The sequence below is a fragment of the Equus przewalskii genome, chromosome 3 (assembly GCF_037783145.1).
Source record: "Equus przewalskii isolate Varuska chromosome 3, EquPr2, whole genome shotgun sequence".
In the NCBI taxonomy this organism is placed as follows: domain Eukaryota; kingdom Metazoa; phylum Chordata; class Mammalia; order Perissodactyla; family Equidae; genus Equus; species Equus przewalskii.
The window spans coordinates 71,739,072-71,754,758 of NC_091833.1; the positions used below are offsets into that span (position 1 = coordinate 71,739,072).

Consider the following 15,687-nt stretch of genomic DNA (forward strand, 5'->3'; position numbering starts at 1 on the left):
TCATTTTAAAGAAAGCTATGTTAGAAAAAAATATATTTCTAGTTGGTTCTGATTGGTAACCAAGACAAACTTTCAAGAGCCACGAGATTTGATATCAATGAGATTTCACACGTAGTTCACTCAGCCTTTGGAAGTAATCATCTTTTCCATTTAAGACTTAGAAGAACTATGACCTTAAATAACCACTGGGTAAACACTGGTTTATGTATTGAAAAAAACAACCTTTTTTGGAAATAAATAAAAAATGATTCAAATGCCTTTATTTACATTTGGAATCTGTGGTTCCAAACCTACTCATTCCCTGTAAAATTATTTATGAGCTGAAATTACATTAAAATTAATATATTAAAAGTAAATGAAATCATTTTAGGATACTACTTGTAAATTTCACCCATAGTATATAAGATTCAATTTTATGAAAATTAAACAAGATATTACTAAACATATGTAGCTGTTTTTGAACGTTTTATTCAAATGTTTAATATCCGAGGAAAATAAATAGCAATTACCTTTAAAAGATGAACAAAAAATATAAAACCAGAGTAAGTTTTTTAAGATTTTTATCTCAAAATCATAACTAGATTCTTCCATTAACTTATAAAATGATGTAAGTAAAATCAATTCAAAACACTAGAATGAGTTTTACCTTGCAAAGAATTTGGAGATAAATGAATTACAGTAATTAAATATTCCCATTTTCATAAAACTTCATTAAATTTTCATTATGTAGCTATATTCTTAGTTGCATATTAATAATGGAAAATTAGACTTGATTTTTTAAACCTCTTTCTTTGTATAGAAATCTAGAATAACTTTCAGAAAAATGACATCCTTAGAATGTTCTGTCATTAATATGTTTATGGACATAATGTAGGGCAAGCCATTTTTAAGAAAAAAATTTTATAAGAGTACTATATATTCACCACACCAACTTAGAAAATTAAACATTGCAGTTGTATTAAAAACAATAAATATTTAGTCTTTTTCCTTGGTCCTGGCACAAGGCTCCAAACATCCTCGGAATCTCCTGAGTGATAACAGCGTTTTTGTATGTTAATGAGATGACTGGGGGGTGGGAGGCATGGGGATGTTGTTAAGTAACTTTTGTCGTTTAAGTTGTTAAAGTAAATTGTTTACCTAAGTAATTTTTGCTTTAGTAATTTTTGTTGACAATTAATTCTTCTGCAAATTGTTTAACCAATTTATTGTTTCTTAAATTCATGCCACTACACATTAAAGTTACTAAATATGTTCAAAATGTAACAGATTTTTATTGTTAATAAAGTATTTGGACATTTGCATTTTATAGAAGGTATATGTATTATATATAGCATAAATAGTACATATAAAATAATATACATACATAGCCACACATATCTACACATACATAAAGATATGGACATATTTATAACCAGAATATTAATTTTTTAACCAGTATATATGTTAATATCTATTAAAATAAAGGGGAAAACAGAAAATTAAAACAATCTTGTAATAATATTATATTTTTCAAGATTATACAGGTTTCTTTCCAGGTAGATGAATGTTTCTGAACTCAATGAGTACTTAGTACCTAAGAATCATGATAATTTATTGCATTACTTTAAAAGAATACATCTGTTGGATAATAAGTTAGCAGAACTCAGTCATAATTTCATCACACAAAGGATGAACTGTCTTGTCTGTTCGCTTCCTTATCTAAGACCAGCCTTCACTGGTACACCAGATCCCATTCTCCCTTGCCTACTCAAATGCAGGTATCATGCAATTTCCCCCTTTCTTGCTAGCATCAGCTAACTGTCCACTCTCACTGGCTTAAAAAGAAGAGGTTATAATTTCTCTCATGCTTAAAAACTAACCAATGAATAAAACAAAAACAAAAAACCTCCCTTGACCCAACATTTACCTCCAGCTACTACATTCCTCAGCTCTTAGTTACAGAAAATGATCTGAAAAGAGTTGTCTTTACATGTGTTTTTTTAACTCCTCTCTTCCTATTCTCCTCTCAACCCACTACAATAAGGCTTTATCAAAATAGACAAAACAGCTTTTGTCAAATACATAAGGACCTCCATGTTGCTAAATCCAGTGGTCAAGTCTAAGTCCCCATCTTAACTGAAATGCTTGATTCACCTGGCTTGCAGGATCTCCAGCTTTTTTCATATCTCACTAGCTATTCTTTCTAAATCTATTTTGCAGGCTCTACATTTCCAAGATCTCTAGAAGTTAGACTGACCTGGGGTTTCAGTCCCTGGTATTCATATTTTATGTGTATTTATATTTATGCTTAATTCCTTTATTTTATCTAGTCTCAGGGGTTAAAATAAAATCTACCTTGACCCATTCTCCTAAGATTGTAGCCAGTACCCACACTTCTACCTTCCAGGAGTGGCCAAGGGGAGGCTGTTTGTGAGAGGGGTAGACAGGGCTTAGATGTGACAGCTGGAGTGACTACAGGACTGTATGATGCCCTACATGATAACAGATGAAATTGAGGGTAGGAAGAGAAGGAAGATGGGTAGCGAGCCAGGGGCCACATCCTAGCATAGAGTTCCAAGGAGTCAAAGGATTCTAAATTCAATCCTGGTCTTCTAGGTGGTTTTCAAGGTGTATCTGTCAGAGTAACAGTTAGGATATGTTTATTTACCATTTTGACTCTAAATTTAAATCTCGAACGTTCATTATTCCAACTGCCTACTCAACATCGATATTACAATGTTTAGTAAGTCTTTCAAAGTTAAGCTAAAAAATTTAAAAACTCTCCTGATCAACCCTAATGTGTTTTTTCTAGTTTTCCACATCTCAGTAATAACAACTCACCCTTCCAGTACTCCAACCCAAAAATCTTGGAATCACACTCCACTCCTTCCTCTTATAGCCTATATAAAATAAATTAGCAAACTCTATACATTCTATCTTCAAAAAATATCCAAAATTTTAGCACTTCTCATTTATTGAATAAATTAGTGAATAACTAAAGGATAAAAATCAAGTCAAAGTTCATATGTTAAAAATTAAACAAAATATGTGAATAATACGGAACACAAATGTTAGTTACAATTATTCTCCAATTTCTTCCATTCTTATGAAAATTTGCACTTAACTATTTTGGGGCAAAAACTATAGTCTTATGAATAGTTAGTTTAGATTAATTCTGCTGTTGTGTGTACAATTACTTCAGAAATGTTGGTTTCAGAAAACTAATTCTGATTACCAAGCTTTCCCAAAGTCTGACTGCACTTTTCATGAAGGAGAAAAAGGAAATATGAGTCCAAGCCACATTTAAAGATAAAAGAGCTGCTAATTTTTATGTTTTTATTATAAAGAATTATTTTTCCCTTAGGTAGTCTTTCAGGCTTTCTCATCCTTAGACTGCAATTGACTCTCCTAAATCTGATATAAACCTAATTATTTGGGGGAAAGGTAAAACTATTATTGATCTCGAGGTACAACGCATAACGGTTCCAGTGTGCCTGTGACAGCCATCTTTCAAACTGGTTTTCTCAAATGTCAGCTCCCAGCGTATGAAGTACGCCAAATACAGTGATGCATAAAACACCTGGTTCCTAGAAAGATCATATGGGGGTTTGAACGCATTTTAAAGTAAAAGCCTGAAAAAAGAGACCAACCCTTTTACATTTCAGAACACCTAAAAACTACAGCCTAAAATGCATGATACAATGAGATCAGCAACAACAAATTGTAGAATGTACCACTTTGTAAATCCGTGGCTGAAATTAATTTTCTAAAGAAGTGATAGTTAAATGCTTTCAAATGCTGAAATTAAGTTAATCAGCAAAGGACTAACTACTACCTAAGGAAAGTCTTAACTTGTTTGAAGCAAGCTAGTAGTGTCATAACAATACACAGAGCTCCAAACAGTGTTGTTTGGAGTGCCTGTCTCTTCAAACACACCTGGATCATTTCTGATAATGTTGTGTCATATTTCCAGTGATGGTTAACCACAGACCAAGGAAATGGAAGAAGACTGGGAAAAATGAGATATCAGACAGACGCTATTCCCTTCAGAATTTTCTTAAAAGTTACTTTATCTAATTACAATGAATAAAATAAATCAATGGTTGGTTCTGACTCTTTTGAAGAACAAGTGTTGATGGTGTGTATGGGCATTGGGGAGTATATTTGACAAAAATGATTTGGTAAAACACTCTTCAGTATAGTATGTTGACCTAGTAATCTTAGTACAAGAGAGGTGGCAGCTTCTAAACAACATTTCTAAATATTTAAAATAATTAGAGATCTGTGAAATTTTCATTTGAATTTAGTAATTTTGGTGGTGAAAGGTAAACTACGAATACAATCAACTGAATGGAGATATAAGCTATTTTTTAAAAAATCTGCATGAACTATATGGATATACTGAGCTTCCCTTTTAAACTCCCATCAGTATTTCAACGTTTTTATATCACTAGCTAATATTTGAGAAGGATGAGAAACCACTAAAAGTATTTTCCTTAAAACTCAACCAGAAAACTTTGAAGTGGATGAATATTTTTATGAAATACAATTCAGAAACAGATTTACTGTTCTCATAAAGGTTTGGACTCTTTTGGGGATATTGCTCTGACTACAATATAAAGATGACACCATTTTGAAAAGCAGGCTATATATATAAGTATACATATATGTATATGTACATATATATCCATCTTACTATATTAATATAGAGGAAAAATTAAAGCATTAAAATATTCTTATGATATTGTTGCATTTTTCAAGACTATATCAATTTGCTTTTTTGCCTTCAAGTTTTTAGAACCCAACCACCCTTAACTACGTAAAGTACTAATGTAATACTAGTCAAGCTGAATGTAGAAACACAGTCCTCAAAGTAAAAGTTTCCTTCTTAAGGAATGGAATATGTTACTATGGATACTGATAAGGTAAAACATTTTTCTGTTCATCCCTGGAGCTATTTAGAAGCCTTCTCAGATTTCCTTTAGTATGGCAGGTGTCCAAGCTCACTGAGGACATTTCTCTTTTCTTCAGAACTAACTACAGAACTTGCTATTTATTAATCAAATGAATATTTCACTCCTGGAGCCAATTCTTTCATAATAGGATAAGCTTGGCTTAAAAAAAAAAAAGGATCATATCATGCAAATTCTTAATGAGACCATATGGTAAACAAAGCCGGTCAAATTTTAATGGGATTTTAATAAGAGGTTAAGCAAATTTCACCATGGAAGACACAAACCAAAGGTAGCAGTATATTTCCACATAGAGTGGTTAAAAATAATCAAACCATCCTGTATGGGCACTAAATTATGTGCTGCATGTGTTACACATATGATTATATTTAATTATAGCAAAACTCTACAAAGTAGATACAATTATTCCCAATTCAGAAGACATACTGAGATAGAGCCATGATATAACTTTCAAGGTGATATGAATCATTACGTGACTGAATGGAAATTTAAACTGAAGTGTCTCTAACGATGAAGCTATCACTCCCCTCTACCACTACGTCTCCTTTTAGCAACTAGAGAACAGGGAAGCAGGAAGGAAAGTGGAAGTTGTTTCTTCGAACCACGTGACAATGTGCTTGCCGATCCATCACTCAGGCAAAATCTAAGTTAAGGGGAGAGACCAGAGATGGGAAAATATGACTGAGCCAAAACCAGAGACCTGGATGTATAAGTCTGTCCATGGGAAACGGCAGAGGGACAGATGCAGGAAAGGAAAGCCTAGCAGATTCCTTGTCCCTCCATACAGGCACCAACTTTCTTTCTCAGTCCGAAAAGCCTCTATTGTTTCCTTTTATTCTTCAAAGTATTTGTGATTTTATTAAATGTATTTTTCAACAATATAAAAAGTAGTTGATAACTACAGAAACAACCAATTTTTATTTTGGAGGTAAATGTCAAAGACTACTCTAAATGCTCCTCAAGAATTAACAGTTGGTTACATGTCATAACACTTGAGTGACACTATAAGTCACTTCTGTGCTGGTGACAATTCAATAATTGTTTTATTCTCGTTTACAGATATATTTTTAAAACTAGGTTAGATTTTTGCTATGATCACTATAAGCTCCAGTTTCAACTTGTCAGAAAAACAGCCAGAAAATTCAAATGACTCGAATTACTTTTTTCCTCCAAATATAACTACCTGTTTTGATGAAAAAAGAGACAGAGGACAAGTAAGCAAACAGAAAACCAAAATGTACAGTTTAATTTTTATTACTTTTTTAGTTAAATCTGAGAACTGGTGTATCTCATTTCCTCTGTAATTATGTTACCCATAGAAATCCATTGTATTATGATTTTTTCCAGAGTATATCACTAATATAGTAATGAGCCAGCCAAATGAAAGTTCTATGCTAACATCAAAATGTGTTTATTATGATGACCATGAAATAAATTTTGAGTTAAAACATATTTAAATTATTTTAAAATAATTAAATTAATTAGGGTAAATTGGAGTCAGCCAGGCATAGTGTTGGGGAAGAAAAAGTCAGTGGAGAAACAGTAGAGATAAGACCTGAAACAAAAGAGACCACATCTAGAATGGCCAGAGTGGCACACGGATCAAGAGGATAAGAAAGGAAGGGGTAAATTGGTCAGTATGCATTGGGCCATGGGTAGGAGTCTGAATGTTTAGTATAAAAGCAACAGGAAGTCATTGAAGAGTTTTACCCAACACAGTAGTATGATAGTGAAACCAAGAATGAAGAGGTTAAAAAATCTTCCCTAGAGCAAAAACTCTGAGATAAGCTTTGCAAACTGCAGCTGTGCATACTTAACATAATCAACTGCTGTTTAAAACTGACCAGGTCTTTCTGTCCTTTCTTAGTATGTAAGTGAGTTATCTTCCCCAGGAAGTCAAGGTCCAGATGTCAAGATTCAGCTTCACATGGCTAAACACAGGCTGAAGATGAAAACTAACCAGAAAAGTCCAGATAGTCAAGGGAAAAGAAATTCAGTCTTCAAGGCCAAACACAGGATGGTGGGAAGGTGTCAACCAGCAAGGACACATACTCCCCCTCACCTATCTGAAACCTCAGCACATGCTCCCCTTTCCCCACCTAAAACCCCAGATAAAAACCTCTACCTTTTTCCCTTCGAAGAGGTGGATCTGAGTTCCAACTCCCATCTCCTCATCTGGCTGCCTATCAATAATAAACCTCTTTCCTTGCCATGCACCTGATGTTTCCAGTTTTTGGCCCTCCTGTGTGACAGGTAAACGAACCTGTTTTTCTTCAGTAACAATCAGATTTAAACGTTTTAAGGGTTCACTCTAGCTGATGAAGGCAGGATCAAGAAGAAATATAGGGAAAGAAGTTAAGAGACCACTGCAGTGGTTCTGCAGAAGATGACAGTGGCTTAAAATGGTGGCAGTGGATATGAGCAGAAGCAAATGCATTTTAGATAGAAGAAATATCTATGTGTGAAAGAACATGTATAATAAAAACAATAAATATTTGATATATGAATGAAGAAATTGTTTTAGAGAGACAATGACTTCCAAAAGGCCTTGTATGGTTTTTTTCTTAATAAACTGAATGAGGTGGACTGTGTTGTTCAACACTTCATAAAAATACAAAAGACAAAAGCAAGGAAACATTATTAACTTTTATTCCCTTCTCATGTACTCAGAAAAAGACTTTCCAGATAAATGATATTTATCCCTTTAAAATACATACTCTCATATCACACATACGATTTAAAAATAAATATTATACAGATCCTTATTTTTGTTAAAAATAAAAAGGATGCCAGGGGCTGGCCCCGTGGCTGAGCGGTTAAGTTCGCACGCTCTGCTGCAGGCGGCCCAGTGTTTCGTTGGTTCGAATCCTGGGCGCGGACATGGCACTGCTCATCAAACCACGCTGAGGCAGCGTCCCGCATGCCACAACTAGAAGGACCCACAACGGAGAATGTACAACTATGTACCGGGGGGCTTTGGGGAGAAAAATGAAAAAGTAAAATCTTTAAAAAAAAAAAGATGCCAGATTTTGTGTTTTCCTTAATGTTCAAAATCATTACTAACTTTGTTAAAAATTTTTCTTTCTTTATCAATTATTCCCTGCTGATTTCTTTACAAGCACTCCTTAAATAGGTAATATAGTATATTTTAAATAAAATGTCCTTCAGATTCTGGAAAGTTCTAAGGAATACTTTCTCAAGTTTCTTTCTTATCATCTCTATTCAACATGCCCCTGTATCCTGCAAATGACCATCTTCCCTACTTCACAGAGTAGAGTAGGCAGAAATACCCCAATATAATGTCCTACCCTGGTTCCATCAACATATCTAGATCACACCTAATATTTCTTTCATCCAGTATCAGTGGAAAAGTGTCCTTCATTGAATCTAATGGAGTGGAATTGCTCTACCACTGTTCTGGAACTCATTCCCTACATTTCCTCAGGTCACAACTATAACAATGATTCCCTTTCCTATATTTCTAACCTATCACTGGTTCTTTCCCATCAGCATATTCATATCCATGTTCTTCCATCTTAAAACCACACTTTATACCCTTTCTAACAACTAGCCAATTTCTCTCCTTGCCTTACAGACCTTTTTAAAAAGCATCATCAAAGGCTGTTTATCTTCCTCTGCTCATTTGATGGTTGCGCCTGTTTCATTTTTACACCCATTTTAAAGAGGACAGGAAGGCTCAGTAAGGTTACGTAAACTTTCCAAAGGCTATAAAGTTTAAAGCAGTTTAGAGAGAATTCAAATCAAGATATTCTCATTTAAGGCTTTACTTTGCTTTGTAATTTAAAGCTTTATGTCATCAATGTCACTAAATGTAATTATTGGCTTTTGTGTGCTTGTTTTTCTAAACCTTAATATCATAAAGATTCCTCCCATATTACTTAACATATGAATAATGAGAGAACAAATTGATCTTTCAAAATATGTGATAGTAGTACTAAGTACAAGACCTTTTTCCTGATTTTTAACCTGGTAAAAGCTACTACATAAATATCAAAGTGTTATTCACTTCTTTCTGATAGTACTTTAAAAACATAAAAAATAAATAAAGTATTACTTGCATTTTGTTTTATACTATAGAATGGTAGATACAAAGATGTTGTAATTTATACTAAAGTGAGTAAAAGTACAATATGATGAAGAAAATATATTTTATGTGCCTTTTTAATTTATCCAAATACAATTTCATCAGGAACAAACAGTTCAAGGAACTAACACTACATTTTGGAAGAGAAGTCTAATTGTACATGACTCCACAATATACTGAGTATTATCTCAACTAAGTAATATTAGGAACTACAAAAGACTATTACTTTCAGTAGGTAATTCCTAGTTTGCTCCATTAGATTATTATTTTTTCTAATTCCATAGCTATCCTTTTAAATTAACTAAGACAGATGATTCCTTCAATAAAATTAACCATTTAATGTTACTACACTTTTGTCACTAAAGTCTTTAATGTATTAATTTATCCTGTAAACATTCATTGAGGGCCTACTATGGGCAAGGAACTATGTCAGGCAGTAAATGTAGAAAGATGGAAAATGGGTGACAGAGCTGACATCTGAGGTAGTTCAAGGAGAATGTCAGCAGCACATGAAAGTCAAGGTGACCTCATGAAACTTCTGAAAGTACATTTATTTAAACGCAAATATTTAACCAAGTTAACGCATAACATAGGCAAATTATATACAAATACAATTAAATACATAACATATATTAAGGACCAAAGTATATCTCCACATTACTATCTTTCTCAAATGTCACAGCCTCTAAGGGAACAAGATAGATTCTTTGGTTATACTGAGGAACTCTATTTCTTTTTCAGAAAATGTAAATCAGTTTCTTTTCTGTGTATATAAAGGAAGCACTATTGGTGTGGAAAGCAAATGTGAATATTTTCATCTCTCTGAATGGCTAAGTTTCTCTGAGCATAGAAAAGTAGAATTTGGGTTAAAAGACAAATCTGGGAAGTTAAAAGATAACTGAATAGATAGTGAGAGACTTCTGGAGGGATTTACCGCCCACGGCAACATTTCAAAGGGGGGTAAAGCCTAAAGCCATATATTTATATTCCAAAGGATTTTACATTAGGGAGTTGAAGTCTCTCTTCTTCTCTCAGGAGAGGAGGAGGGCAGCTGTATAACAATTCTGTTATAAACACCCAGATTAATAATTTCAGGATTCCTTTCTTGTGGTATAAAACCCCCCTTTTGGTACTTGCAGTTGCCACTATCTGGCTCTCTTCACATTCCTCTGAACAGGGTGTGGGGATCAGAATTGGCCACCCCAAAACATGTCTCTTTGGCTTGATTATTTTTAAGAACAAAGATTCTGCAAGAAACTTTGACCTTCCCCCTGACTGCCTAAAACAATTTAAGATAGAAGGCCTGTTCCAGGAAGAAGCTAATACCATAAGATAACTATAGTATAGTGTAAAATAGATGTGATAGACAGAAAGCCACCAGCAAACCCACTTTTATCAAAGTTCAGTCACACTGTCTATAGATGGCCCAGCAAAGACATGTTTATCAAACATTTGCATTTCCATCTCCATTAAATTGCCTTCCTCCCCTTTGAAGTCCCAAAACTCTACCCGCAACATCCTCTTGTGTCTTTGGCTGAAGATGGTATTTAAGGTGGTGGCTTCAGCCATTCTGGTAAGTTACTCAGTTTTTCTGGGTTTCTCCTATGTATACATGTTATTAAACTTTGTTTGATTTTCTCCTGTTATCCTGTCCAATGTCAATTTAATTCTTAGATCAGCTGAAAGGACCTAGAGGGTAGAAGAATTATCTTCCTCCCCTACAGGGAACATGGAATGTTTGGAACTGATGTGGTTATTACTCTAAGAAATAAGAGTTCATCCAGATCCAGAAGCTTTGTAATTGCTTTCAGGAGAAAAGAAATAAATGTATATTCAAACCTTAGTATGTTCTAAATCAGAGTTTGGGGGAAAAAGTTTCTTTGAAGACAGAGCTTCATTATACTTATTTTCAAGCTGATCAAGTCACCTCAACAGTCAATAAATGATGTTATTCAGCAAAGACAACACACTGATCTTTAACATTTTGTCATAAGATTTCAATACAATTAAAAGTAAGGATAGTTTAAAGTACAAAAGTAAGGCAGCCTAAAGAAAACAAAAAGAAAAATCACTTACTTGATATTATCAAGACAGCCCGATTCAGGTTTCAGAATGGCAGTATGATGAAACATTTTATATAAAGCAATCCCAAGGAAGATGACATTAAGCTGGAATATAAAAGGTATTATTATATAGCATAGCTGCAGTAGAAAAAAAGTAAGTCTATTCTCCATAACAAATGAGTTGTTTTGGGAAATTAGCTCTCACTATACTTTTAAAGGGATTGATTCATAGATGATTGCCTAGTATTTTAGTAAAGGCAAGAAGTCAGTTTGGGGAATTGGGATACCAATGAGTTATAAAGCACTGTGAGGGCAAATACACCCAAATACAAAATCAGCAGCAGTGGGAAAGATACTGTGGAAATTGCAGAACAACTCAAAGCCAAGCATACCTTTAAAAAAACCCACAATAATTATTCTAGGTGTGTAATTATTTCCACCCTCTGCACATGGCCCTAATTTATCATTAAGGGATATATTTTCAAATGCTACAATACAAAAACAAAAATATTAAAATCAATATATTTTTGAATAGCTACATCAAAAGGATTATAAAATGCTGGTTAAATTTTGATGTTAAAATAAACTAGGATTTAAGGAGAGGTAACCACCAATGAGATTGTTATATTACAGAGAGAGCATATGACTTAAAACAAAACAAAAAAACACTCCAGTGTAAATCTTGTATATTACATGTATGTAAACTGAAGTGAAATCACATATTGAATTGCCATTTATCACCTGATTTGTTTATATATTTCAGAACTTGGGACTGGTGGGGACCAGGAACGTCCAATTCTAAGGCCCACTGAAGTTCTCTCAAGGATACAGGTCTACAATCCTTTATCAAATCCAAAAACTCTGAAAGTGAAAGTTTTAAAACATTCATTGAGTAGCCAAAAAGCCTAACCAGAACTGAACCATTTGGTGGGGAAACCTGATTGTCATGGACATAAGGCTCCTCATATCTTTATTCTATTTGCTCTTACTTTTCCTATTTTTTCCTGCTGAATTATTACTGTGTTTGGTTTCAGAGTCCTGCCTAGTCCCTACTGTGAGTCTCGGTTGATATGTTTGATTTTGGGCAACTGCTTATTCCCCACGAGGGACACTACATAATATGCAGTACATGCACATGTTACCTTTCTAAAGTCTGGAAAATTTCTGAACTTCAAAATATACCTGGCCCACAGGATTTCAGAGAATGAACGGTAGACCTACATTTTATTCAAAATCAAGTGGCTATTTTATTCAAAAAATGGATAGCAACTTTGTATTTTAAAATGATAGGTATGTTAATGATACCAACAATTATATCTAAATTAGGATAAATAAATCAGATTTGAAATCAAGATTTTATGCATCTACAAATAAAAAAGAATGACTACAGAATGTTTGTTTGTGCCTGTCTAAAGCGACCTCCTTCTAAATTTAAAATTTTTCAATATACACAATATAAAACAAAACTGGAAGGAACAGGAAGGTACTTTGCAGGAAAAGCATCCCAATTTCTGTTTCCATTCATAATTCAAATTATCCAAATGAAAAAGAAAGGAAATGTATTGTTGTCAAACTTGAAGTCACCATTGTCCAAAAACCTATAAAACCAAATGGATTATGTTGGATTAGGCTCCTGAGGAGCTATAGCACTGCATAAACTCTTGCAAATGCATGTTTTCTTTTCCCAACGGTTTTGATTAAGTATTTTACAATATAAAAGTAGACTATAATGAGTGTCTAATTGCCTGAGTTATGTAGGGTCAAATAAGTACATGCATTCCTCAAATTAATCTATGTAAACTAAAGATAGCCAGTACAGGGATAGTGAAAGTTTTATTTCTTGACCTGGGAAACACATAGTTAATTAGGAGTTCTTACCATAATTATCAAGGTCGCTGGTCCTATAAAACTCCAAATGAAGTAGGTGTCAAGTCGGAGCCAACATCTGCAATGAAACACAAGGGAGAGAAGGCCTTCAAGGACTGGTATGGGACATACATCAAGAGTGAGTGAGTGACAGAGAAGAATGTGAGCTGCAGTGCATTCCACTGGGAGACAGGAAATATTACATTGCTTGTTCATTTAAATGCTGAATTATGTGCCCAATTTCTGACAGCACTATTGATGGAGTAAGATAATTACCCCCGGAGGAAGCAGGAAAAAAATGGCACTGGGCCTATTTGCGAAGGCCCTTTGAGTCTGTCACAGAAACCTTAAAAAAAAGTAAAGGAAAGAACGAAAAAGCCATACGCATAGCCATTAAATCGAGTAGCTTTAAGCTATCCTTTTCTCTCCAATTATGGTGCTACATAACCTGTCTATCAGCTGTCAGGGAAAGTGACATTTTCCTGTCAAGAAGATCTGAGGAAATTCAGTACAAAGAAGAAATAAATTTGGTATCAGAAGATTGAAGTTTAATTAGGTTGGGCAGCCAACCTTTGAGAGTTCCTGAGTCTTAAAAAGTGCATTGTTACTGCTAGTGCTTCTGGGCTTGCAAATGATCCTTAGCATCCCATGAAGTTGATTCATGACCCAAAAGTAAATTATTAATCACTTAATTTCAGCTACATTTAATACTCCCCCAATTTTTAAAGCCCCTGGGAAATTACATTTTCATTCTTCAGGATGACAGGAAGACAAAATGGAAGTGACTAGTTATGAGAAAGATTAATGTAAATTTTGAACAAATTACATTTGATGTTAAAAATCATATCTTGAATTATTTGCCATTTTGCTATATTTGAGGCATAATTAAAAAAGAAAACATCTCCAGTGGAAAATATTCGAGAGTGGTTTGCTAAGTAGTCTAAACCTGCAAATCCTAAGTAGCTAAATGTTTCTGTCATTATGAAAATGTTACTTAAACCTCAGCAATAATGGAATACCAGAAAAGCTGCTAAGGAAAGAATTTATAAATGTCCATCAAAAGAGGAAGGGATAAATAAAATGTTTTCTTTTCATATGATGAAATGTTATAAAACAGTTAAAAGCAAGGAAGTAGTCTACAGATGTCAATAAGATAGATCACAAAAACAAAGTTAAGTGAAAGAGCAAAGTGAAGAATATATACCACATACCTTTTAACATATATATATATAATATACAGTATTATTTTTAGTATGTGATTGATATATATTTATATGAACATATAGTATTATTATATAATATATATTTTTAAGTGTGTGATTAATATATTGGTATATATATATTTCAATTACTTAAAATAATATACTATATTTATGATAGATACATATATACATGTAATTTTTTTTAAATGGAAAGGGGAACAAAAATCACCAACCTCATGTTAGTGGTTGCCTTTTACATGAATGCAGAGAGGACTAGAAGTGGACCAAAGGGGCTTTAGCCATACATCTTATTTTAATAATTACTGAAAGCAATGTGCCAAAATACTAACAGTTTTAACATCTGTGTCATGGAGGCAGTGATGTTTATTTTATTTATTTTTTCACTTTCTTGTAACTTGAAATTTTTTTTAAAAAGATTAAAGGCTAGATTTTTAAGCCAAAAGAACAAAAACCAAGAAGCAAAGAAACCCAATTCTCTGAAAAAAATCAATTTCAAAACAACAAAATCTGGCCTCCTTCTAATGTGTTAAATACATATAAACTAACTTAAATAGAAATATAATACTTGTACTCCAGTAAGAAACTGACTACAAGTTCGTATTTTCATACAGATAATTTCTCATTATTCAAAATAAACATATAATCCCATTTGAAACAAGGGTGTTAGGGAAGCAATTAATCGTTAAACTATTAGCCATTAGTTTGAATAATTAGTTATCTTTCTATTGTGCCGTTGTTCAAAAAAATTTGGTCATGAAAAATAAGAGTGTGATGTTGCCAATAAACAGAAACAAACCAAAGAACTCGAGGTTGAACTATGAACATTGTCTTCATTCTGCTAGTTTGTTACCACCCTAATAAAGGAATGTGTTTGGGCAGGGGGTGGGGGGGTACCAGAGCAGGGGAAATGTTCACAGGTCTCTCTGGCTTCTCAACAAAAACTATATTTTCCCTCAAGACAAAAACGGTAAAGGACAAAGCATGGACATTTCCCCAGATTAGAACCCACTCAGCCCCCTTCCTCCCAACCCCACGGAGGACAAGAAAGTTGCTGAAATTATAACAACATGATACAATACTAATAACACATTTAAAATCAACTGTTAATAGTACAGTCCCTGTCATTTTGTAGGTCAAACAAGTTCTCGAGAGCTAATCTGAGAACTAAAACACATTTTTAGCAAATTCTTTTTAAGGGAAAATGTGCTTCAAGAACTTCTAAAAGATGTTATTCTACAGGCTAACGACTTCTTAAAGAAATAATTTTAGTTATATTGTTACAGCGTATCTTGGACTAAGTATGGAATTTTAAAATTTTAAATTATATCACCAAATGTTTTGTTAAAATAAAATAACGTCATTAAATGTTAGCCTTACAATGCTTTACCTTTTTGAAAACAGTCTCAGCTTAGCAAATGCTTTATTTGCAAATAAATGTGCTTTTGGCATAGTGATCTCTAAATGTGGACATGAAATTA

General features: G+C 33.6%; 1 protein-coding gene across 50 annotated transcripts in view; it reads right to left on the minus strand.

The window, feature by feature from the left end:
* ADGRL3 (adhesion G protein-coupled receptor L3) overlaps positions 1 to 15,687 on the minus strand; it is an 801,248-nt gene that overhangs the window by 93,021 nt on the left and 692,540 nt on the right. For all 50 annotated transcript variants that reach the window (XM_070612870.1, XM_070612873.1, XM_070612875.1 and 47 more), the window contains 2 exons: positions 12,999 to 13,065; positions 11,134 to 11,225 (listed from right to left, as the gene is read on the minus strand). In XM_070612870.1, coding sequence (XP_070468971.1) covers positions 11,134 to 11,225; positions 12,999 to 13,065 — 159 coding nt within the window. The remainder of the gene's footprint in view (positions 1 to 11,133; positions 11,226 to 12,998; positions 13,066 to 15,687) is intronic.